This window comes from Spermophilus citellus (assembly GCF_964194105.1).
Source record: "Spermophilus citellus genome assembly, chromosome: 6".
Classification (NCBI taxonomy): domain Eukaryota; kingdom Metazoa; phylum Chordata; class Mammalia; order Rodentia; family Sciuridae; genus Spermophilus; species Spermophilus citellus.
In genome coordinates this window covers 163,698,629-163,723,476 of record NC_138187.1, presented here as the reverse complement: position 1 = coordinate 163,723,476, position 24,848 = coordinate 163,698,629, and the positions used below count along the sequence as shown (strand labels likewise).

Sequence of the window (24,848 nt, the reverse complement as noted above, 5' to 3'; positions counted from 1 at the left end):
GCACCCCGAGCTCAGGCCTCTTCCCAGGCCGCGTGGCTTGGGAAGCGGCAGAGCTGGGTTCCAGCTGGGCACCTGGCTCTGGACCTGAGCTCTGGAGCCCCTGCCAAGCCAGCCCTGGGGGACGCCTGTGTGGGGCTGAAGAGCTTGCATCTTACCTTGAAGGCACTAGAGTCTCAGATTTTAGGAGTGGGGTACAGAATGAATTGGAAGGGGAAAGGGGGTCCACCAAGAAAACAGTCCCACAACTCAGGTGGAAGGCGCTGGCCCCAGACCAGGTCGTGGTGGTACACTCGGGTGACGGGGTGGAGCGTGGAAGAGGCAGGCCCCAGGGTTGGAGAGGGTTTAGAATCGGGGGGGGGGGGGTGGGCAGCCCTCCAGGGTCGGTGTCCTTTCCCAAAGAGGAAACGGGAGGAAGGGGGTGCTGTAAGAAGAACTGCTGACTCCGTTTCCACAGGGGCTGCCTGGCGTGTCCGAGGATGACCGGAAGAGCAGGCCAGCAGCAGCCCGGGGCGGCGAGCACAGCTGGCTGAGGGTTTGGGGGCAGTGACAGGCAGGTGTTCTCCGACTCGCAGGCTAGATAAAGCCACCCAGTGAAGGAGTAGAGAAATGGCAAGCCTAGTGGTGTCACTCAAAGGGACCAGGGGGGCTTGGAGAGAGCCAGGGCGAGACCGCCCGGGTGCTGGGGGGCCTCTGGGTCCCAAAGGCTAATAGTGGAAACACGGGTGAGCTCAGTTGACTGTGGGGGTGAAAGCAAGCCACGGGGGCAGAGGAGCACGTGCAGACAGTGCCACGGTCCCGGGGGACCAGGGTGTGGAGCCGTGTAGCTAGAACAGGGGTGAGGGGGGAACAGGTTTTCAATGGGGAGGGCCCCATCAAATGACCCGGCCTTAGAGTGAGGAGTATGCGAATCAAAGAGAGGACTGACTCTACGGGAACCATCGGGTCATGCGAGACTGGCCAATGGAGAGATCTGAGGACAGGTGACTTTGAAAATGAAGATGATGTACTCCAGCCGTCCTTCACCTGACACACCTGCTCCTGCCCCCCGCCCCCGCAGGTGCAGTTGATTCTGCGGATGGTATCAGAAGACCTTGTATTGTTGGCCTTCCGAGGGGTCACGGTCAGGTGATACCCGTCCCCGTGATGCTCCGGCCTTTCATGGAGTCTTACCGAATGAGTCCTGAGAAGCTTGTCCCACTGAATCAATCCCTCTCTGTCAGGGGCAGACGTGTGGTAGGTGCACGGAAGGGTGGCACTCTTTCCCCTGGCAGCCCGAAGAATTTCCTGCGGGGTTTCCACAGAGATGGCATTGACGGTCACCCAGACTGGAAAGAAAGCAGGAAAGCCATGCAAAGGTAATGACGTGGACGTCACCATGCACGGCATGGGACTTCTGCCAGAATGCCCAGCCCTCCTGTCCTGATGGCCACGGGAACGGCTGCCACGACAGCAATGGTGGCCAAGGACCTCCGCTGTCCTCCAGGGCCGGGAGGCCAGCGCCTGTGCCTGGTCCATGCATCTCCACCCCGCAGCATCACAAAAAGGTCTGGTGCATCCAGTGGCCAAGCCTGGCTGCCCCCTCAGCCCCACCTCCTCCCATCTCCGCAGATTTTCTAAGCCTCATTTTCTCATCAGTAAAATAGGAGTCTTCATTCTGACTTCCCAGAGCTGTTGGGGAAATGAGAAAAGAGACCGTGCATCCATGTTTCCTGGTGCCTGGTCACAGGAGACCTCGACACACATTGCTGGCCTCCCATGGGACTTCTTCATCTACTAACTGATGTGTGTGGTGAGAGTAAAGGGATGAGGGTGTTCCCGGGAGTGCCTTTCAATTCCATCTCTGCTGGTCAGGATCCAGCCAGCAGCCAGAGGGGGGAACACAGGACGATACTGCCAGGGCTCTCCGCTCGTCACTCCCGCACCAGCTTTACCATAGCTTGGCGGCTCAGCCCCCTGTAGGCATCTTGCAGTTCTCTCATGTATTCTCCCAGTTTCCTTGACAGGAGAGACTTGTTACCCCTGCCACCGGGTCAGGGACGTCAGGCCATGTGCTCTGCTTAGCAGCTGACCCAGCCACAGCAGCCAGCACCTGGCCAGCAGGCAGCACGGCCATCTGACAGGCAGCCCCAGAGGGCGGGACCACAGGATCCACCTCCTGTCCCAGAACTTCACCTGCCTTCTTCCGTCCCCCTCGAATAGTTAATATGTGCCTACGGTGGGGACCAGGCCCCTGCTCTGCCCACCATGTGGTCATCTCCCTGGGGCACAGTCTGTGGACATGAAATGGGCTCACACATAGGATTGATTCCATGACCAAACTCCAAGGACGACTCTTGCTGGCAGGAGGGAAACCAAGAAGCAGCTGGGAACCGCGGGGCAGCAGCGTCCACCGCTGGTCTGGACCCCTCGGCTCTCGGGCTTCACACACCTGGCAGAGATGTCACCTCCAGATACAGGACACGCAGGGCTGAGGCAGCGAGCCTCGCCTCCCGCAGGGCAGCCACCCTCTCCCCCGGCCCTCCCTCTTCTAACTCCGAAGCGCCCTTTGACTTTGTATCCCCTGGTCTGCGCCCCACCACGCTTATCACACCCCCCTCCACGGCCACGGGGGAAGTCGGGGCAGAGAGCTGAGCTGAGTGCAGGGCTTCTGGGTCAGGGCCTCCGCAGGGCTCCAGACCCTTCTCTGTTCAAAGCACGACCTTGGGCAGTCCACTTAGCTCTCTTGCCACAGGGTCCTCACTTGGGGGTGGATTGTATGGGATTAAGTGACATGAAACGCAGACTTCGTTTAGGGGTTCCTAACTCAAAATTGGCGCTCAGCAAATGAGAGCTGCTACTCCACAGCACACACCTCTCCTTCCCCGGCCGGCCGTGAGCTGCTGCCGCGGTGCCCCTGAGTTGATCCCAGAAGACAACCACCCACCGCCATCGGGTGAGCTCTCGAAAGGACTGGCTAATGATTGTAACCAGAGAACAGATCAATCTTAGAGATGGTGACAACAGCGAGTTAGATCCTTTTATGCTAATAGATCTGTGAGGGAAGACAGGAATGGATGAGAAAGAACTCGAAAAGGAAAAGGGCGGCAGGTAGACTGTAAACCTGAGAAGGGTGTTAGAGGACTGGTCCCAGCCCTGGGGCTCGCTCACGCTCCCCTCTGCCCCAGACAGGCTTGAGAACCTTGTGCCTAAGGCCACCTGGTTATCTGCCTGGGGGAACCTCAGCCCCTCCCGGGCTCAGACACTGCCCTTGCTCTGAGGTCACGGTGACACATTCTCCATGATCCTCACCTGTTCCTTTCACTCCTTCCCACAGGCCTCAGGACCACTGTCCCTCACTTTCTCTTCTGTGGGACATTTTGGTCCCCACTCGGATGTGCCAAAGTCACCAGGAGGGACAGGTGATCCATGACTGGAAAACTGGGAAGGGGGAAGATTCCTTTCTAGAAGCTTCCAACTGCCCCCTTTCTGCTTCCTTGTAGGGGGATGGTGGGGGCACCTTCCCGCTGCCCAGAGCCGCCTCCCCGACCCCGTCTGGTGCTGCTCCACCTGCGCCCCTCCTGCTGCAGAAGTCTCCTTCCTGCTCTGGGTCCCCTCTCTCCTTCCTTCCCAGGCTGAGCCAAGTTGGTAGGTGCTAATGACCATCGTGTCTCCCCAGGGGCAGGCGGCCGGCAGAGCAGGGCCTGAGCTCCTCCTGCTGCAGGGCTTGGTGGGGGGCTGGCCAGCAGCCTCCTCCAGGAGGCCCCTCACTCTCCCGCGGATCCTCCTGTTCCTGGCTGTGTCGCTCCTCAGCCTCATGAACTTCTCTGTGCGCAGTTTCCTCAACAGTAAGGTAGGAGACCACGCCTCTCACCCAGGGCTGCTGCAGGGCAGGGCTGCAGCTGGGCGGCAGAGCACTTGCCTGGCACCAGCCAGGGCCAGGCCTGGGTTCCCTCCCAGCGCTGGGAAAGGAAAGATGGAGGGCGCTGGGACTCAGTGGCTGTTTATCCCGGCCCAGCTCTGCTCTCCAGCTGCCACCCTGCAACTGCGCCTCACCCGGCTCAGCCCAGGCTGGGCACGCAGGGGGGCTGCAGCAATGCCCTGGGCACGCAGGGGGGGCTGCAGCAATGCCCTGGGCACGCGGGGGGGGGGGGGCTGCAGCAATGCCCTGGGCAGCCTAGGAAGGAGCCACGGGGAACTAGGCTGAGGGAGCGCGGAGCTCGCCACCGGAAACGAAGATCCCAAGGACTCCTGGAAAATACCTCAATAAAACAGAGGACCCGAGGAGCCCGAGAGGGGACGTGGAGTGTGCCAGGTGCCCCAGACAGAACAAGAGTCACCTAACCACCCGAGGAGGCAGGGTGTGGAGGCCCAGCTTGAGGCCTCCACGGTGGCTTGCAAATAATGAAGGTTTGTTAAGAAGATAGTAAACTGTCTCTTGAGACCAAGCAGAAAGGAGTACCTCGAAGGAGGATAATGAAACGCTCGACAGACTGCTGCTGAGGCCTCCACAGCGCATTAGGGGGCCCTGGGGAACCGGCCAGCAGGGCCTCCATCAGGAAGATCCATTTGTTCAGAGAAACCACTTCCTCGGCTGGGGAGGAGATGCGAGGGGCCAGGTGGGACCAGCGGCCCCAGGCGAGACGCAGGCTCTGGCTGAGAAGAGCTCCCCAGGGAGAAGCAGGCAGGTGTTCTGCATCCCAGGTGGGAAGTCCCCAGGGGCTCCCAAGCCGGCAGCAAGGGTCAGTGAGAGGGTCAGGGACTGGCGGCTTGAACAAACCCGTTGAGATGTTGATCGACACGGATCCTTAGGATCCACAAATTAGATCGATTCAGTGAATTTCTTCCCAGGTCCTGGCTTTGGCCCCCGCCCAGAAAGCCCCCAGGACCGCTCGGCCCTCACTGCAGGCCACCCTTCTGAACTGCGTCAGGCCGCGAGCATCGCCCGTGGGTGTGACTCTCATGCCATGTGGGTCTGCGTGTACAGGTGGCATGTCCCTCTGTGCCAGCTCCGTGCCCCAGACTTCTCTTGAGCCCCCCACTTGCTGGCTCAACCCCAAGTTGTCTATGCAGAGCTGGGGGCCAATTAGTCCTGGTGGGTGAGTGACCTGGGCACAGTCCCTGCCTGGGAAGCAGCCAGAGGTCACCATCAGCAGCAGCCTAACCCAGGGCTCCCCACGAGTGTGAAGGGGGCAGAGTCCAACAGAAGGCTCCCTAGAGCTGGGCCTTGGCCTGGCCCCGGGCTCAGTGCACTGTGTCAAACTGGTGTAGATGAGGAGTGAAGCCGGCTGCAGAGCCATCCATACAACACCACCAACCCCCACGGAACAAACCCAGGGTTAGTGCCAGTCATCCTTGGGTTGGGGACCACGGCACCCTGGGTCTCTTCCTGGAGTACTTTACTCCCCACACGCTCCTCACAGTACTCTGGTGGCCTCGACGCCAAGCAGGAGGTGAAGACCAGGACACCTGGGGGCCGCCTTGGTGTCAAGAAGCTCGTGACCCGGAAGGTGACAAAGCTGAAACCAGAGGCCTGCGAAGGGCCTTGAAGGTCCTTAAGTCCCCAAACCAAGATGGAGAGCCTTGGGTGGCCCGAGGTTCCCGGGAAGGCGCTCCCAGCAAGGACAAGACGGGGAATGGGGAGGAGCCAGAGGAGCAGGCCTCACGGGGAGGACCAGCCTGGCCCTGGGAGGAGGTGGCCCGTCCACCCCTCACGCCCCTCTCCCAGGGAACTTGTGACGGTCCCAACCAGGAGCCGCAGTCTGGGGCAGGGCTGTGCTCCCCAGGAGTTTCTGGCCCCTGACTCCCCAGGGCGGGTCACCGGGCGGCGAGGAAAGGGGAGCGCCCAGGAAGAGGAGGGCTCCAGGAGGGACCATCGGTGCCCTGGGCAGAGAGGCCACTCCAGGGTCTGGGCAAGGACCACGCCAGCCGAGCAGCAGGGAGGAGGCCCCAGGCCGAGCGCTCTCAGCAGGGGAGGTGAGAGAGCCACCAGACGTCCCCTCCACCCCAATGTGCTCTCCACACACGGACTGTCCCCCGGCGGGAACTCCCATACAGAATGAGGGCACCAGCTCCTGCTAGACACAGGTGCCAGCTGCGAGGGAGGGGCACAACAGGGCTCCTTCAGCCCACAGGGTCCCCTCTGCACCCCTCCCCCACCAGGCCCTGGGAAAGACGTGAGGCAGGCACCCTTGGAGAGAAGCTAGTGTCCCAAGAATGTGACCCCTGGAGAGGAGCAGAGGCAGCCTGGGGAGACAGGGAGGGGGGACCAGCAGGAGGGAGGCAGGAGGGCAAGCCGCCCGTCACCCAGGGGTGTCGGAGGGAAGGTGCTTGTCCCTCAGCACCTAGCCAGCAACGGGCAGGGCACCTGTGTCCAGGCTCCCTGCCAGACGAGGGAGGCGTGGCTGCCCCAGTGGTGTCCAGCCCTCCGGTGAGTCAGACAGTAATAAATAAGTAGTCACAGAGTAGAGGGGAAGCCACCATGGTCACAAGTGTCACCCACTGAACAGAGAACAGAGCTGGGGCCTCGGGAGGAGGAAGGGCCCGTCCAGCCGGGGTGGAGGAGGAACAGGAGGAGCGGAGAGGAGCTAGGAGGAGCAGAGGTCAAGGAGGAAAGGGTGTGTGTGTCCCAGGGTGCCAACCGGCAGGGTGTGGGACGGCACCAAGGGCGTGGCCAGGGCCTGAGCCCCATCCCCCAGTCTTCAGCCTCCAACCATTCCCTCAAAGACACAGGTAAAATGGCAGACCTGCCCCACCCCGGCAGCTTAGGGCAAGTCCTGCCCTTCAGCCAGGCCGCACGCTGCCACCCCCAGACCCTCCTACAAAGGGACTCCAAGGTCACACCATGAGTCCACAAATGTGGGCTGGGTCCAAGCCTAAGAGTCATCGGCAACAACATGAGAAGAAACAGAGGAAATGAACAGAGACGGTGAGAGCGAACCTCGCCAGGCACAGTGGGCATCTGGGACCAGTGCCGAGAGACAGGGGCCGTGAGTGGCCGGGCCATTTCAAAAGCTAGTCCCAAGACTCTTTGAGACTCTTACCCTCAAGAGGCAGGGGTAAGCCCCCTCTCTTGACTTGGGGTCTGAGACTGACCCACAGGCTGTGTTCACAGGGTAGGGCGGGTCTGGTTCTGGGCCTAGGCCTCCCACTTCCTGTCTCTTGGGTAGTTGGCTCTTGGACTCCAGCCACAGCCCTGAGAAAGCCAGTTCCCTGTGGAGACCCCCCTGGGGAACGGAGTCAGCTCCAGCTTGCCAGCCGCCCAGTGCCCATCTTGGAAGGGGATTTTCCAACCTCAGGGAAGTCACCCCGGCTGAAACTGCCAAGCCCCATCCCAATTGTAGATTTATGAGCAAAATAAGTGATTTGCATGGTTTTCAGCCCCTATGTTTGGGGTGGTTTTGTACATAGGAATAGAAAATGGTTTTAATTCTTTTTTTCCCCCCTGAGCAATAGTGAACATAGCAGGTGACTCTTAGGTCTCTGCCCCCTGATCCTGGATGGGTTGGGTGACACCTATGGACCGAGGTCACTGGGAAGGACCAGGTTAGGGGGACGAGGCCATGAGTTTGTTTTGTTTGAGTCTGAAGTGACTTGGGACTCCGGGTTGGGCTGTTGGACTCGTGGGACTTCAGCCCAGGAGAGAGGTGGCGCCTGAAGGCCGGCATCTGCGAGCCAGCTGCGCCGGGTGCCAAGGAGAGTGTGGGGCGGATGTGGACACAGAGAAGCTGGAAGGGTCGGGTCTGAGCGCGAGGAGCTCTGACCCCATGGTAAGGCCAAGGAGGCTGCAGAGGAGACAGGAAGGAGCAGAGCCCCTAGTGGAGGGGAGCGGGGGACGAACGCGGAGCACCGCAGGGAGGAGGAGGAGAGCAGCCTTACAGGCCTGCCGCCCACCTCATCGCGAGCAGTGTGGCTGGGTCACCAGGAGCCCTGGGCTGCCAAGGCACGGTGCGATCACACCCGCGTACAGGAACAGCTCCTTCCTGGAGCCTTGCCTCTCAGCCATGGTCCTGCCACAGCTGCGCCACCAGGAGCTTGTTAGAAAGGCAGACCCCAGAGCCTAGCCTGGGCCTGCTGCAGCAGCGTGCCCCGTAGCGAGGTCTCCATGCCACCATGCGCACGGCTGGGCTCCTGGAGGAGGCACCAACCAGAGGCTGGCAGACACTCGGGGAGGTGGTAGGACGAGGAAGACTGAGCTTAGAGAGCAACTGATCACTAACCCACTTCTCCTCAGGCTCCAGAGTGCAGCCCTGAACCCAGAGCACACCAGAGCCACGTGGGCAACTTCTAGAACGTCGGAGAGAAGTCCCGACCTCCCTCTGGATCTGGCTGCACAGGGTCAGGGAGGCTGGCCTCTGTATTTTACTCCCCCGGTGATTCCGATGGGAATCACCCACTCCCTAAAGGGCCACTCCTGCCCACTTGAACACATGCCCCTGTTAGACTGACCATCCCCACGTCCTCTGCCTCCGGGGCTACGACTAGACTAGCTGGGGATGGACTGGGACCACCAACCCTGGGTGCACCTCTGACCGACAGAGGGCCTCATCTGTGAGTGCTGGCTTCTGCCTAGTGCCCAGGAGCCAGCAGCTGGTGCCCAGTCCCTGGGGAGCCAGGGATTGGAGTGGCCACAGGACACAGGGCCGTGGCGTGGATGGAGGGCAGGCTGCCTCTCTTGCCATGGCACCTGCCGTTGACACCCCCTGACTCTGGCCCAAACACACCTTTGGGGACTGAGATTCACTGGGCACAGGACACTCTAGCTCTGAGAAGAGCCCCGTGGACTGCCTAACCTGGGCCAGGACACTGCGCCGACACGTGGGTGACGCTGGGCTCAGACATGCCTGAGGGAGCGCCCCAAGCCAGCCAGCCAACGGATCGCGGGGCTTCAGCGTGGGCCTGGGGGGCAGCACGTTCAGGAGACCCGTCCTTCTGGGGATTGTGCCTCTCACAGAGGCCCAGGAAGGAGGCTGACCAGCCTCAGAACGTCAGCAGCTTGGACTCCCTTCTCCGTGAAGACCCAGCCGCGTAAGCACCGTGGGATTACGGAGGCTTTTTACGGGGAAGGAGGAGACAAGGCCTTCTTTTCTCATCGGGGACACTTCGCAGTGCTGGATTCCTCCGTTTGTCTGTGTAAAGCAGTGCTTCCCTGACCCTTCCTAATTAACTGGGGAAGACCAGGAAGCTTCCCGTAGTTGTCGGAAGGCGGGTCGTGTGTGTGTGTGTGTGTGTGGGGGGGGGGGGGGGTCAGGTCTTCACAGTCTTCACGGGCTCTGGACGGAGCTGATCAGTGGCCTCCCGGAGCCTCCCCACGTGTTCCTTAAGCACGTCCCTCAGCTCTACCTTATCACATCAGATCCTTTGGCATGGATTCTGGTGGCCCTGTGAGACCTGGAGTCTGGTGGCCCCCTGAGACCTGGAGTCTGGTGGCCCCCTGAGACCTGGAGTCTGGTGGCCCCCTGAGACCTGGAGTCTGGTGGCCCCCTGAGACCTGGAGTCTGGTGGCCCCCTGAGACCTGGAGTCTGGTGGCCCCCTGAGACCTGGAGTCTGGTGGCCCCCTGAGACATTTCCCGGAGTGAAAGAGCCTCGATTTTGTGCACAGATTGGCGCCTTATCCTAGCAGGTTGGGGAGGGTCAGGCACAGAGTGGCTTTTTGGGCGACAACATGGGGCTCATCCACAGTGACCTCCAACTCCATTTCTTGCAGGCGTGGGCCAGATCAGACCTGAGATGAACGGTCACCAGGGCCTCATCAATTTCCTGTGTCTGCACTTGCCACACAAACAACAAAGCCGTAGTGGTCAGGAGCATTGGCGGAGTGCTGATGACGTGCCGGGCACTGTTTTAACTCGTCACACGCCGGGTCCCAGTCGACAGCCCCAGCCTGAGGGAGGGCACAGGGGCTGTAAACCGCCCTCTCCATTTCACAGACAGCGACCGAGGTTCAGCCAGGTGAAGCGGTTTTGCCTCGCACAGTCAGCTCCTCGGCTGAGGAGGAGGGGCTGGGTGGGTCCCCAAGGCCTGGTGGCAGTGGGGTGCTGAGGTGGAGGGCAGGAGCATCCCACCCACTCTGCTTGGAGTCAGGGGCTTATGACAACACAGAGCAGATGGACCCGACCCGAGTTGGCTTCTAAATATTCCCAGGGAGTCTGCTGGAGCCACCTCTGCACAGACGACGTGACACCTTCTGCTGCCCGAGGTCCACTGAGCCAGGGCCTGTCTCACCAGCCATCAGCAGAGTCATTTGTGGGCACAGCCAGTGCAGGAAGGAAGAAGGGAAACAGGCCCAGGTCCTCAAGGGCCCAGCTTGAGCTCCGCCTCCTCCAGGAAGCCCTCCCCATCCTGCTCCTGCCCGGACCACCCCTGTGTACCAGGGGAAGTGTACTCGTACTCGGGGAAGTTTGTCCCGAGTTGGCCAGAGTGCCGCTTCCTCTGCCCCTTCCCCTAGAGTAGGGGTGGGGGAGGAGAGGGGCGGGCACATGTTTCTGGGCTGAGCTGCTGGGAGGATGAGGGGGTTGAGGGCAGAATGCACTTTATGAGGATGTGGGAGGACATGCCCAGAACTGGTTCTGCTGGTGAGTTCACCAGGTCAGTGCCTCCCCGGGAGAGATGAAATGTCCCGCTCCCGGCAATTCAGTTAGGGCCCTTCGTTCCCACCTGGGAGAGCAGGGGTCTGGCTTCTCCCCAGCCAGCATTACTTTTTCACATGCAGGGGTGGCCACCAGACCACAGAGGTGGGGACTTGCCCGGGGCAGGGTTCGGAACTCCCCAGGGGACAGTTCTGGCCCAGGAGACAGAGAACTAGGCCCGACTAGGAGAGGATGGTCATTCTCTTTCCGCCCCCTCCCTGGAGCCTGGAAGCATCCTCCCGTCTGGTGGGGTGAGCTGACCGCCAGACTCCCGGGCCTAGGGCGCCCCCACAGTGATGTGCTCACTAGAGAGTCCGAGGAAGGAGCCAACCAGGCCGTCCTGGCTGAGCTCATCTTTCCCGTGACCCAGCCCTCCCCAGCACCAGCCGGCTCTCTGCTCATAGGCCCCCAGGCTGGCTTTTGAGAGGTAGGGCAGGGAGGGAGCGGAGGCCCGTGGTAGCCCAGGTGGTCCTGGGCCAGCCTGTCTGCCCAAAGGAAGGCGCTGTACGGAAGCTTTCTGGGCTCACTTCCCAGGGCGTGGGGGGTTCCTGGAATGGCTGCCACTTGTCCCCATGATCACCGGGTCCCGGGAGCCCACGACAGTTCCTGAATTGCAGGGTGATGATTAAGCACACTGAACTGAAGTACCCCTAAAATCTCCCACCTCCAGCTTCCTCTCTCCGTCGGCTTCCTTCCTAGCAGCGGTGCCAAATGCCAATCCCTCCTTCCAACTCGCGCCTGCTCTGTGGGACTCTCCCCAACGACTTCACTGCTTAGCACTTGGTTTGGATATGACCACTGACCCATAAGTGTCTGATTTCCATCGGGGGTGTCCCCTTAGAGCTTTCCATGCCCAGAGCACCGGGAGCTGCCGAGCTTTGGCCTCTGGGAAGGGCCCTCTACTGGGTTATGCACTGATCATGATGTTGGTTGAAGAACGTCACCCCTCTGCCTCAGTTTCCCTCGGTGATGGAGGTGGACACTCCTACAACTGTGCCTCTCTCTGGCTTTAAGGCAGCGGTTAAAATGCGAGGTTGTGAGTGTGTCTAGATTCACATCCTGGATTTTCCAGGACGACCCTGGTTTCAAAGACTCTGTCCCCGGTGGTCAGATCTTGTGTCTGACCTAGGATCTACTTTGGACATAGTAAAAGGTGGACTTACTCCAGCAATGGGCTGGGATTTTACTTGCTCATCTGCAGACGAGAACCACTCTGACCAGGCACTGGCCTGGAAATGCTACCCAAACACAGAACGCGTAGTTCTGCCCAGCGGAGCGCACAGTGCTGCAGGAGCCCTTCCTGGGGGGCTCTGGGAAAGCCTGTCCCTCAGCCCTCAGTCCCTGTCTCACCCGCCCCTGGGCACTGGTCAGGGCCACTCACCGGCACAGAGTGTCAACAGTGTGGGCCGCATCTTTCCCACCATGGTCTTGCTCCTGCTCTGCCCAGACCCGGCCGGGCCCTGGGAGCACTAAACGAGTCCGGCTGACCAGTTCAGGAACAGCAGCCTGGGCCTGGCCCAGCTCGAGGTCTCTGCTCTTCTCCCTCCTCCTGCCCACCTCTGCCCGGCCTGGCCCCATGCCACACCCTCAGCTGGATGGGCAGGTGAGCTCACCTGTGGGTTGGGCCATGCTGTACCTCTCTACCCAAGGGACCCAGCATTCTGCCCTCCCCTCTTCGGAGCCAGTCACCTACCCTGCAGTGTCCAAAGTCCTGGCCTTCTCTAAGGTGTGGCCTCTTTTATAACTGATACAAAGCTGTTGCCTGGCAATAAAAGGGGGATGGTCTCGAGACAGGATTCTGTTCTAGTGAAGAAGAGCAACCTGCGTTGGCTGAAATACTTCAAGATCCAGGGTGACCGTCCCTGGGCTTCCCTCCTGTTCTAGTAGGCTTCCCAGCAGCCAGGACAGCCAGGAAGCAGATGGGGAGTCCCCTCCCTCAGCGCAGAATCTAGTCTGGAAAGTAGCAGATACACAAGTCAACACAGAGGATGACCTTGGAGATAAGTGACCCCTGGGACTGTCCAGGTTTTTAACCCACAGGCATACTGTCCTGGAAATCCCCTCGGGTACAAGCAAATTGAGATGCTGGTCACCTGCTAGGATGATGGTTGGGAGCAGGGGCAACTGTGTAGGAGCAGCCACTGGCACAGGTTCTTCCACAGACGTGATAAAATGTGCACAAACGATGGTGCATCACATCCTCTATTCTGCGGTGAGGTTGGCTTCTTTATTTTTTACTTAACAAAATACCTTAGAGTTTTCTGTATCAGTACATGTAGCATCATTAACTTCTGTTTAATGGGTCATAAAATTCTGCTGTATGAAATTTCCTTTTCTGAATCTGGGTAGTCCATTTCCCCCTAAATCTGTTATGTTGTTGATTTCTAGAAGCTCTTTGTGTATTAAGGAAAATGTCTTTTGGGAGTGAAAAGTATTGCAGATTCTTTTGCCAATATTTGTTTGTATTATGAATTCAGAATTTCCTACATACATTATTTTATTAATCTTTTTATGGCTAGTAGGTTTGATTGACACACAAAATTTATTTGATTTATTAAAATTTACTTGGGGGGCTGAGATTGTGGCTCAGTGGCGGCGCACTTGCCTAGCATGTGTGAGGCACTGGGTTCGATTCTCAGCACCATATATAAATAAATAAATAATAAAAGTACATCAACAACTAAAAAATTTTAAAAATTCAAAAAATTATTTTAAAAAATAATAAAATAAAATTTACTTGATCACCTTACTGAATTTTCTTATTGTAAGTAATACTTTTTCAGACCGAATATTTCACAACACCATTGCCAAGTTGTCCTGACACACGGTCCTTAGATCGTCACTTCTCTGCTTAGGTCCTCTCACTGACTGCAGAACCTAACAAGTGAACCCAGCTCTCTTGTTGGCTGTTAAGTTGTTCTAGCATTTGTTCTCCTAAAAACCATCTTCCAGACTATATTACTTTTGCTTTGAGCAAGTAAGACATCCCACCCAGAACTCGGACTTCCTGGGGCAGAGCTCTGTCCACACCTCCCTGTGCACTTCCTCCCCTCCCCGTCGGCTGTGGTGACTTCACCTGTCTTAAAGGCCAGCTCGTGGGTTGCCCCTTCTCCTCGGACCCCTTGCTGCCTTCCCCAGCCTTTGAACTCGCCTAACTCTGGTCTCTTCTGGGGCCCTAGCTGCCCTCTGCCTTGTGCTTGGCTTATTTGGGGTCTGTGGTTCACTCCTCCTAATAAACCGTGAGCTCACTCACTCATTTGGCCAGTTTCTAATGGTGCTATTCCACCCAGAGAGGAAGAACGGAAGTGTGTGTGTGTGTGTGTGAGTGTGTGTGTGTGAGTGTGTGTGTGAGTGTGTGTGTGTGTGAGGAAGAACGGCTATGTGCCTCGCTGACTGTGGCCAAGTGCCATGGCTGATTCACAGCAGGAAACTAGTGAGTGTCTAAACGGACAGAAAAATAGATGGACGGATGGACAGATGATGAGTAACTAGAGAATGTGTGGGGAAGGGGGAGAACCCTGGGCTCTGGGCTCTGATCCTAGTGATGGGGGCTGTAGAAGGTGGGTCATGAGCTCATTGAATGTTTGTGAGGCCCACGTGATTTCTGATCACCCAGAGTTGACAGCTGGCCTTCTGCGGGGGCTGGAGTAAGGGCAGGGTGTGGAGGAGCACACTGTCACCTCGGTGGGAGGCAGCCGTCCCTGCCACAGGCCGTGGCCCCTTCAGCCGCAGTGTGCTGCTCACCCTACCTACCTGCCGCTCTCTCAGATGCCGGGGGCTGACTCAGGCTCTTTTTCTAGGTCTGATGATTCCCACCGTCTGGGGAAGGACTCTGAATGGACAGGCCCAGGCAGGAGGGCCTGGAGAGGGCCCAGAGGAGGCTGCCTCCCGAGGCCTCTCTGTCCACAGTGAGGGTCCTCCCACTCCACAGCTGAAGGCCACTGTCTGGGGGCTCAGCCAGGAGGTAAAGGGTTAAGCCGGCCTCTTCTGGGGACTGGCCCCAGCCTGCATTCCTTCCTCACAGAGACCTGCCAGTCCGGGGCCAGAGGCTAAATTTAGAGGGTGGCTAAGGTTTCCTCCTAACAGCTGTCTTGCTCCTCAGAGAAGTCGCCCAAGAGAGGAGAGAGCTTGGTCTCTCTCACTGGACGCTGTTTCTGGACATTCCATCTGGGTCCTCGGCCCTTGGTGTGGACTCCCAGGCCGGCTGGTGGTAAGTGCTCCTCCCTGGTTTTGCCCTGATGAACCTGGCTCAACAAGGGGGCAGCAGCTCTGCCCACACGTCGGGGGCCAGCCGCCATGTTGGGGCCACCTTCTGGCCTTGGAGTGTCTCGGAGGCTGTGGGATGGCCCCTCCGCCAAGGCCCAGACTCCTGCGGCCTTAGAAGGCTCCCTGGTGGAGGCTGGTCCTGCCTCTCCCCAAGCAGGCAACAGGTGTGTGCGCCAGCCCGTGTGTGAGTGTGTGTGAGTGTGTGTGTGGAGGGGCTGGCGCCATGGCCCACGCGGAGCACCCTACCATTCAACAGAACATCTCCTCTGGGGATTTGACTGTCCTTGGGCCTGTGGCTACAGTTACGGTGGAGTCGGTTCCCCTCACTGCTGGGCTGGCCCTGTGGAAGGGGCCCAGCCGGCCCTTCTTCAGCACCAGGTCTGCAGGCTGTGAACACGGCCCGGGCACTCTCTGGAGACCTGATGGAGTTGTCCACGCCGGCTTTACCCCTGGGTATCAGCAGGCAGTGACCTTCCCATTCCCAGTCCCACCAAGGTGACATTTCTGGCACTCCCCCCACCCCAAGCCTGGGAACCTGGTTCTAACCACCTTTTCCCCTGCCTGGCAGGAGCTGGTGGCTGACATGGCGTCTGGTGGGGACCCAGAGGAAGAGCAGGTGGTCCCAGATGAGGAGGACGGAGCCACCGTGCGGGCGGTGCAGGCCCACTACCTCCGCAGTCCCTCCCCCAGCCAGTAAGTGGTCAGGGAGGGGCCAGGGCACAGCGCGAGGAGTGGGGCCGGGAGCACACGGCCAGCCCCTGAGCTGGGGCAGTCGCCAACGTCGAGGGCTCCGTGTGACCTCCTTTGAGAAGGAGGCAAACCTACGAGCCAGCTGACGGCAGTGTGGCATGTGGGTCCAAATAGCACCCTCTAGGGCACAGGGGGAGTGGGCAGGGGAAGGGACAAGTGGCCTTTGAAGGGCCAGCGGAGGCTTCCCAAAGGGGCTCTGCAGGCCCAGACCGGGCAGGTGGGTAGGGATCTGGCAGGTCTGCCCTGCAGGTGGATTCAGTGGGTGGGGCTGGGGCTGAGGGTGGTGGGGCTGTGGGGAGGACGGTGGGAGAAGGGATCAGGAGGGGCAGAGGCCCACACGAAAATAGCTCTGCCTCCGTGAGGAACCTTTCAAACTGGAGATAAGCGTGCCGGGGGCCGAGTGGCAGGGCGCCAAGCATGATAAACACGCGTCTTCCTGGCAAGGCCGCCTGGCTCTGTGACAGTGATTCAAAGCTTTCTTTTCCATTGAAAGCACGGAGGAGATGTGATGGTGTAGAATGACAAATTTGCATGAATGTTTAAGAAAAACCATGAGGCTAAAGAAATGCTGTGCTTCGTCGCCTGCTCAGATAGTAGTGTGTGCGCCTGTCCATCCCCTTCTGCCATGAATGACGGCAGAGCTAAGCCCCGGTCGCAGCTCTGACACCAAGTCAGAGTGACAGTCCACTAGATTCTGGAACCCGCATCTTCTGGTCTCTGAAAGGGGAAGGAAAGGCCCCACTAGAGCACCTCCAGGTGGCGGCGGCGGAGTGTCTCTGATTCGCCTGCCGCGGGCTTCTCAGCCCTCCTGGGTCTTGCTGGTCCCTGTGTCCTGGGGTTCCAGAGGCCTCCCTGCTGGAGAGAGTGGGAGCAGGGCAGGTGCTCACCACTCCCTGGCCAAGGCTCTTTGCCAAGTGGAGCTTGCAGACGGCTCCCGTAATTCAGCACCAGGTTCCCATCAGCATGGAGGGACTGGGAGAACCCCCTCCATCTCGGGCCCGCAGGGTGGAGCAGCTGTGTGGCTGGGGAGAGACGCTCTGTGTCCCTGGCTCATGCCAGCCTTCCTCGTCAAGGGTGTCTCCTTCTCACTCTAATACGTTCCAAATCAGGGGCCCAAGAGAGCCAGGCACGGAGCTCCTTCTGCCTTGTGGGCCGCTGTTTTGAAGCAAGGAATCTAAGGTCACTGTGCCCACCCACATCGCAAGATGGGAGACCACAGAGACTATCCCGGGTGGCTTTTATGGGCCAGGTCTGAAAAAGGCCACGTCCCTTCTCAGCATATTCCATCCACCAAACTCCAAATTCCATGAGGCCACGTTTTTTTTTGTTGCTGTTGTTTTGTTTTGTTTTTTGTAAGGGGGGTGGGAAATAAGGTCCGTGGCCCAGGAACAGGAGGGAAGGAGTTCACTGATTCACAGTGGTCTTTGCTCTGCCATAGCACCCCTCCCCTCTGGGAAGCCTGTCTGTGTTGCTCCTCCACTCACAGGACACTCCCTGGCCCCCAAGATGGACAGCCCAATTCCCAGGTAGGGCTGCTGCTTGTCCCCTTCAAAGGCCTGAGCATAGCACCCATGGTCCAACCTATAACTGCTAAGAAATCTCCCATCCTATCAGAGGAGTGGGAGACCAGCTGTCACGTGATTGGTGGGCATCTCCTAGGTTCAGCCCGATGTGGCTCTCTGGGGGAGAGCCTGTCGTTCTCTTTGACCACAGCTCCATTTCCTGGTCCATTATCCTCCAGGGACCCAGCTGAAGTGGGTGGGAGGGCAGGTCTTTCTGCAGGCAGAGCAGCCTGTGGAAGTCTAGGGCTCAGAACTGCTTTAAGGCTTGTGCCACCTGAGGCCTTTTTAAAGCACATGGTTTCTTTGAAAACATGATGGCTTCCAAAACTGAGTAGGTGTCTGACTCTGCAGGCCAGAGAACTCCGTCTGTCAGGAACACACCCAGAGGTGTGTCTGGATACAGGTCTCAGCCCTTTCTTCCTTGTCGGTTACTGAGAGTTATCTTGAAAGGCACCTGAAGCGGTAGATGTGGGTGAACATCCAGAGTGCACATGGCGATTTCCAGTGTGACTGCTGAAAGGTTTGCAGCAGGTGCAACCTGTCATATCCCTAGTCAGGGAAGACACGCAGTGGAACACAATCAAAGAAGGAAAAAGAAAGAGGAGAAGAATGCAGAAAGAGCAGGACAAAGAATAAGGAGAAGATGGGAAGTAGATTTAAACCCAGACACATAAGGCATGACCTTACACTTGGATAGACTAAATACTCCAATTAACAGCCGAAGATTGTCTGGCTCCATTTTTCTATAAAAACCTACCTACCATTTATAAGAGTTAGGCCCCAAAAATAAAGGGACACAAAGATCGTGGAGAGTGGGAAACTTATGCTGCAGGGTTTCAGTCCCTTTTGACTTCACGGTTCCGTGATACAGAACAGCCATCCTCCACAGTCACCATGAGGCCCCTGGACAAGGCACACTGGCCAGCTAGTGTCTGCTGTAGGTTGTGAGACCTCAAATGGGAAGATCTCAAGGGTGACTTTAGGCTGAGGGTGACTCAAGAGCTGGGGGCTGGGACCACAGAGGCCTCTCTGGACGATGGGCAGTTTGTGTTCTGGCTCACCAGGGCTGTTGGCCCGAATCCCGAGGACGGCCTTTCCGCGGCAGTCACTCTGGGCTTCCTCAGAGCACATTGCTGATCCAAGGGCTGCGTCCGAAAGAACGGGCCACAGGGCATCGGCTGTGCGTGGTCTAGACTCAGCAGTCACACAGTGGCACTTCTGCTGTGCTCCACCGCCACAGGGTCCACCTGGTCCAAGGGGCGGACCACAGACTCCCCCTGTCTACCTGTCGGAGGAGGTGCCAGGGTCACAGAAGAGAGAGTGGGATGGGCACTCTGTGGCCAGTGGAAAACCCAAGCTTCCCCGACTGTAATCACCGGCAGAAGGCCAGCCAGCGAGGCGGCACCGAGAGCAGATGTTAGGGCCAGCGTCCCTGGACACAGAGAGGGACCCTTCACAGGGATGGAAGAGCATCATTTTAGTTATCTGGGATCTAATGACATCCTCAGGATTCACACAGCAAAAACCAGCAGACTCAGGAAAAAATCAAAGTCTGCAGCTTTGTCAAATATATATTTTTAAAAATCACTAGATTATAGAGGAGCGGTGAATACCTGTGAGGACCTCGGGAGGCTGAGGCAGGAGGGTCACAAGCCCAGCCCAGCCTAGGCAACACTGTGAGCGCCCATCCCGAGGAAAATACAGAAAGTCTGAACAAACAATAAAGAATCTAGCCTGGCCGGCACGGATAGAGTGTGTGCCCAGCAACTGCAGGGGACAGGCTCTGATCACAGGTGTGTGGAGTATTTACCAAAATGGATCATATACTGGCAATGCATAGATCCACAAACTTCTCTGACCATGGGAAAATCAAGGTGGAAATCAATAAAAACAGGAAAAAAAGATTAACAGTAAATCACCAATCAGAACCACTTTAGGCCACCAGCATACCTAAGACTGAAGAGTGACCACAGCCACTCTAGCACTGTGAGGCTATTGGACCCCCAGTCGCTGCCGGTGACAGGGGCTCGGACACCGGTTTTCACAGTTCCTACTGAAGCTGAGGACAGCTGAGCCCTGGCCCAGCAGGCTGCTCCAGTATGCACTGACCAGGAGTCATGCCACGTGCCCTCGCCAAGGATGTGGGTGTCCAACAACAGGACGGGCTGCCCATGGACGTGGAAAGATAAATACAGTGGCATAGATTCTTGAGTAATTCCTTGGGGGATATGCATGTGATGAGCCGCCTGTCACTGGTGAGACTAGCTCCTGAGAGCATTGGTGGGGAAGGACATGGGAGTGCACTGCGTGGGGGGGGCGGGGCAGGAGTCACGGGGGAGGAGTCACGGGGGAGGAGTCATGGGGGAGGAGTCACGGGGGAGGAGTCACGGGGGAGGAGTCATGGGGGGCGGGGCAGGAGGAGAGCAGTCTGCCAATCGCCTGGCTCCACACAGTTCCCCTGCCCTGGGACCGAAGCGCTGGCTCATGGGGATGTCCGAGTGGCACTGGGCACGAAGCCTTCCAGCAGTCACTTCAGGGAAGATCTGAGGACACTTCCTGAGCATCTCTCCCCACCATGTCATCATGGAATCCTAGGATAAATGTCACAGCTGCAGGGGCTGTTTTGATTCATTGTTTCCTACCACTGAGCTACATCCCCAGGCCGTTTGGGTTTTCATTTTGAGACAGTGGCTCACCATGTTGCTCAGGCTGGCCTTGAACCTGCCATCTTCCTGCCTCAGCCTCCTGAGTTGCTGGGATTACCGGCGGGGGTACTGCACAGGCTTCTGAGCTGGAGTAGATGAGGCCCCCTCCATTACACAGAGGCCAACCCAAACGGGCCCCTTGTGGGTGGATTCCCAGAGTTTGAAATAAAAAGACAACCCTCAGACTGGAGAAAATATTTGTAAATATCTGATAACAAATTTTTATTCCAGATGTTTTTTTAAAATCAGATATCAAAACCTAATAAGAAAACAACACAATTTAAAAATAGACAAACTTTTGAACACATTCTTGAGTGAAGAAGACATGTGGATAGTAAACAACCATAAGAAAAAGATGCTCAAAATCCTTAGTCATTGGAGAAATCCAAATTAAAGCCACAACAAATTGCCATTATATATTAATCAGAGTACGAAAATATGATTAAAAATTAAGAAGACTGAGAATGTGGAGTAGCTGAACTAATCTCTTCTTGCCGGTGGGAAGATAAGATGGTGCCACTGTTTTACAAACTGTCAGCGTCTCACAAAGTTAGAGACGTGAAGGCCTCTGTTCACAGAGGGACTTGTGCATGGAGGTTCATAGCAGCCGTATCTACAATTGCCCAGAAACTGGGGACAATCCAGATGTCCATCAGCCAGGGAACGGCTGGGCACACTGTGGCATCTGTCCACATGGAAAGACAGCAGAGCTGTCAAAGGGTGCAGTGCTGCTTCAGCCCCAGGGGTGACCCTAAAGTGGCCGTGCCCATGAGCACAGCAGAGAAGGCCATGCTACAGGGCTCTGTTCATGTAAAATGCTAGAAAATGCTGATCTCTCCAGCGACAGACAGCAGGTCACAGTCACCTGGGGGACACCAGGCAAGCAGGGAAAGGGGAACAGAGGCATGAGATAGCACCGTGGGTTGACAGATGGGTCACAACCTAGATTTGGTGATGTTCACAGGTAAATATGTGTGTCAAAACTCAACGGCGGTACATTTAAAATCAGTGTGGTTTGTATATCAATTTACCTCAAGTATAATTCACTTTGAGAAACAGTCCTAGAACAATCAGTGAGCCCTCCTGGAGGAGGCAGCGTGGCGTGGGGGGAACTTCCTGGTGGAACTGAGACCAAGACTGAGGTCAGATCTGCTCCTGGCCACCAGAGCGCATGTAGCTGATTGAATCATGGCCTCGGAATACTCGCTCTACCCAGTGCAGAGATTAAACCATGCGCCTGTCCAGAGGCACGTTAGGTATTCGGCAGATGGTGGTTCTGTCCCTTTTCCCTCCCAGGAAGGCTCTCTGACTACCAATCACTCTCAGGACTCAACCAGAGTCCCACGAGCGCCAGTTAATACGTCGCGTTTCTCTCATTCTGCCAAAGCAAATACTGTCTTCTCAGCAACGCAGGGCCACTTCTTCTACTGTCCCACCCCCAAAGAGTGCTCCCTGTGGTTGGCAGGTGCCTGAAATCCCGTCCTCTTGCTCTATCGCTTTAGCTAGAGGCTCGGATCCTTGTAAACTCAGGTCACACCAAGGCAGCAAGCACTTCGCCTGCAGACTGATGGCTCTCCTTCTAGTTGCCTAGGGCTGATTAGCACATAGCCACAAACTGCCTTGCTTAAAAGCATCAGAAGTTCACTGTGTCACTGTCTGGGAGGGCAGCAGTTCAGTCAAAGTAGCAGCAGAGCCACATGCCCCCTGAAGGCCCCAGGGGAGAGGCCTCCCTCTCCTCCCCGAACGTTGGCTGTGGGCCACATTCCAGTCTCTGTCCCCACCTGCTCTGTCTTCTCCCCTTCTCTTAAAAGGACACTTGACTTTGGAGCCCACCCAAATCTAGGGTGATCTCATCTCAGGGTTTTAGCTTCATCACATCAGTAGTGATCCTTTTAAAAACTTTGCATTTATAGGCCCCAGAGATGCACCGCTGTGGAAACCCACCATTCACCCACCGCAGCCCTAGCCCCAGTCACAGGAGAGCTGACGTACGCCTTCCTGTGGAAGGGGAGCGGCCCTGAGACTTCACCAGGTGCTCCAAATAGCTGTAGATCAGTCAGGGATGAGGCCTGCTTGCCGTCCTGAGCGGGGTCTTAACGTCTCAAGCCTCCTCTGTAAATCTCGTTCGTCCTAGGGTGAATGAAAACCTGGGCAAGTGCGTGGTCAGTGGCTGGACTGTCAGGCTTCACGTTTGCCTGAGCGAGGCTCTGGGAGTCCAGTCCTGCAGCTAGTTTCCACCTCCTGGCCAGGCAGTTTCCCCAGGTGAGTGTGAGTTAACACTCAATGCAAACCTCTCTGCCCCGTGGGGTGACTTGGCAGGGCTGTCCCTTGCCCGTCACCTGCAGCAGGCCTGCCCAGCTACCCAGCCAGAGGCAGCCTGAGCATGGCATGCTTCTGTGCCAACCAGCTCTGTCTGCAGCCGCCTCCTGGCGATCACCAGGCTCCTCCTCCTTCCTAAATCAGGGAACAGGGATTTCACTCTCCTCCTCTTGTTTCTGATCTGAAGAATTCTTTTTCTGTGTCCCTTTGTGCCTTTTAAATCAACACCAGCCCTTGCTTTGGATCCCCAGACTGTAGCCCTCCCTGGTGATCTGGCGGGGCTCCTCCTGGACAGCATGTCCCCCTCGACCTCCAGGAAGCTCCTGACTGTGCGGCTGCCCTTCCCAGCGTCCAGCTGCCGTGGTGGAGTGGGGGAAGGAAGCGTGATTTCAGGGTGTCCACACTGCTTCCTTGGGCCTCCCCTTTCTCTTACATTTCTTCCCATGAAGATTTCTCCACCTCGTCCTGTTCACGGAGCGAGCTGGAAACTGCCTGCTAAAAATCATTTTTCTCTAGTTACTGACTCCGTTCCTTCCTTAGTGCCTGAGCTTCGCCTGTGTGGGTCACTTCCTCTGAAGTCCTGCACACTTGGAGATTAGAAGGCGCTCAAAAACCTGAGCTCACAAAAGCCAAATCAGAAAAGATGCCCCCTCTCGGGCCTCTGTCTCCACTCGGGTCCCAGGGCCTGCTGGACTGGACGCAATTGGCGGTTGGGCATCTGGGAAGGACCCCAGTCCACCCCATTCTGTTTCTGCGCAGCCTGGCAAGTGGTTGAAAGCAGGGGCTTCCCAACTCTGCTGGCTGTACTCTGCAGGAGGACAGGCCTCTTGGAGTGTGTGTCCGAGCTCTACTCCTCCCTCCCGTGAGTGGCACTGTCCTCCCTCTCTCTTTCCTCCCTCCCTCCTCCCTCCCTTCGTTCTTCCTTTCCCAGACAGAGGCACCGTCTGTTGATGCAGGACTGGGTCCAGCCTGCCATTCTGAGAAGCACAGGCATGAAGAGGGCTGCCCGGGTCCTGCCTGGATTGGGAGTCTGTTCTGCTCTCCTGGAGACTCACCTGTGGGCGTTTAGCTGCTGCCCCCCGTCCTGCGAGGAGGCATGTCTCCATCCTAGGTCCTCCTTCCCCTCCCATCTGCTTGAACAGCGGCCCCTGCGGCCTTCCCATCGCCCGAGTGTCCATCTCAGGTGTGTGGCTGGGGCACAGGTGTGGCCGTAGGTCACGACCCCTAGGGCTGCCATTTCACCAGGCTTGCCAACATCCCCCACCGGGCACAGCTTCTCGGGCTGCTCCTTCCTCGTTCTTTCTCTGCCATCCTGCTTCTCTGCAGAAAACAGGGTCCTCTGGGGTCCGACGGACACAGCCCTCTTTATTAGACTTAATAAACAGTGTCGGGGCTGAACAACTTATGACGACTAGGCTTACGTCTTCCCTCGTGGCAGTGACTCGCTCACGTGGAGCAGCCCAGGACGGAGATGCGGCAGGGCTGGGAGGAGACCCACTTACTCTTCTCCATCCCCATTTCTCAACGACAAATCTGCCACCTTCTAAAATCGTCCTGGGTAGAGTTCACGTGTGCTTTCTCAGATTTGAGAAGTTTCGTCTTTACACCCACGAGAAGGGAAATGTTTCTCAGTCATTTCTGTTTTCAAATTTTAATTTCAAATTCTCCCCTATCAACCCATAGCCTCAGAGTTTAGGTATATTTTGCAAAATATCTCAGTCCTGAGGATTTTCACCTAAAGCCAAATCCTCACAATCAGAGGTCGGTGTGTTTAGGGAGAGGGAGTAGATGATGCCAAGCCAGGATCTGGGCAGCACCCCTGCCCTGCAGAGCCCCCTGTGGGGCTGTTCTGCACACCTGACAGGTGGGGCCTCTTTCCAGTCTGTGTCAGTGCTCGGAACACTGCTCACACATCTGAGAAATCCTTTTTGGAATGCAGGGCCCTGGAGGCCCACAGAGGAACAAAGGAGGCTGCCCAGGGGGAGAGGGGGAGAGAGGAGCGGCTCTTCAAAGCTTCAGTCCCAGTGCAGCCCTGAGATTCTCAGGGTGGATCTGCGTGGCTTTGTTTTGCCCCAAACCTCAGTTCACATGATGCTGACCCTTAGCACATGCAAGGACTCATATTTTATTAATAGTAATGTAAGCAATGTTAATACCTGAAACTTAAAAATCCCTTAATATGGAAATATGACTCACAATAGTACAAAACTTGAGATGCTGACGGCCCTGTGGGGAGCAGGCTTGGTACACAGGGCCGTCCAGAGCAGGCTCTGCTGGCCATGTTGGCATGGGCTTGTGGCTACTCCCAGCCCCAGCAGACTGGCTGGCTGGCCTTGGTCAGGCTCTCTGACTCTGTCACTCTCAGGCAGGACAACACCCTGCACCTGCCCAGAGCTCACAGCAAAGCCTCAGGAGTAACACCGCTCCCTTGATTTACTGGGACTTAATGAACGATCCCAAAACTTAGTGACTGAAAATCATCCACTTATTTTTCTCCGTTTTGTGGATCGGGAATTTGGACAGGACTTCACTGGGCGGCTTGTCTCTGTTTCACAGGCATCAGGTGGTCGGAAACGTGGGGCTCTGCCTGAGAGGCTCCTCACAGGGCTGACTGTGGCAGGGAGGCCAGCCCTCATCCTGC

At 57.2% G+C, this 24,848-nt stretch overlaps 1 protein-coding gene and 1 long non-coding RNA gene across 2 annotated transcripts in view; one reads left to right on the top strand and one right to left on the bottom strand.

Annotated features, from left to right (window-relative positions):
• Nucleotides 1-1,194: 1,194 nt before the first annotated feature.
• On the bottom strand, nt 1,195-14,816 carry LOC308651655. Its single transcript, XR_014022635.1, has 3 exons — nt 14,690-14,816; nt 14,359-14,550; nt 1,195-1,325 (listed from the first exon to the last, which is right to left on the bottom strand). It is a non-coding gene; the product is annotated as an uncharacterized lncRNA (long non-coding RNA).
• The window catches only part of STYXL2 (serine/threonine/tyrosine interacting like 2), a 28,103-nt gene continuing 17,962 nt past the window's right edge, over nt 14,708-24,848 (top strand). The window contains exons 1-2 of the mRNA XM_081299054.1: nt 14,708-14,815; nt 15,440-15,564. Of these exons, the coding sequence (XP_081155180.1) occupies nt 15,455-15,564 (110 nt within the window). The 5' untranslated portion in view covers nt 14,708-14,815; nt 15,440-15,454. The remainder of the gene's footprint in view (nt 14,816-15,439; nt 15,565-24,848) is intronic.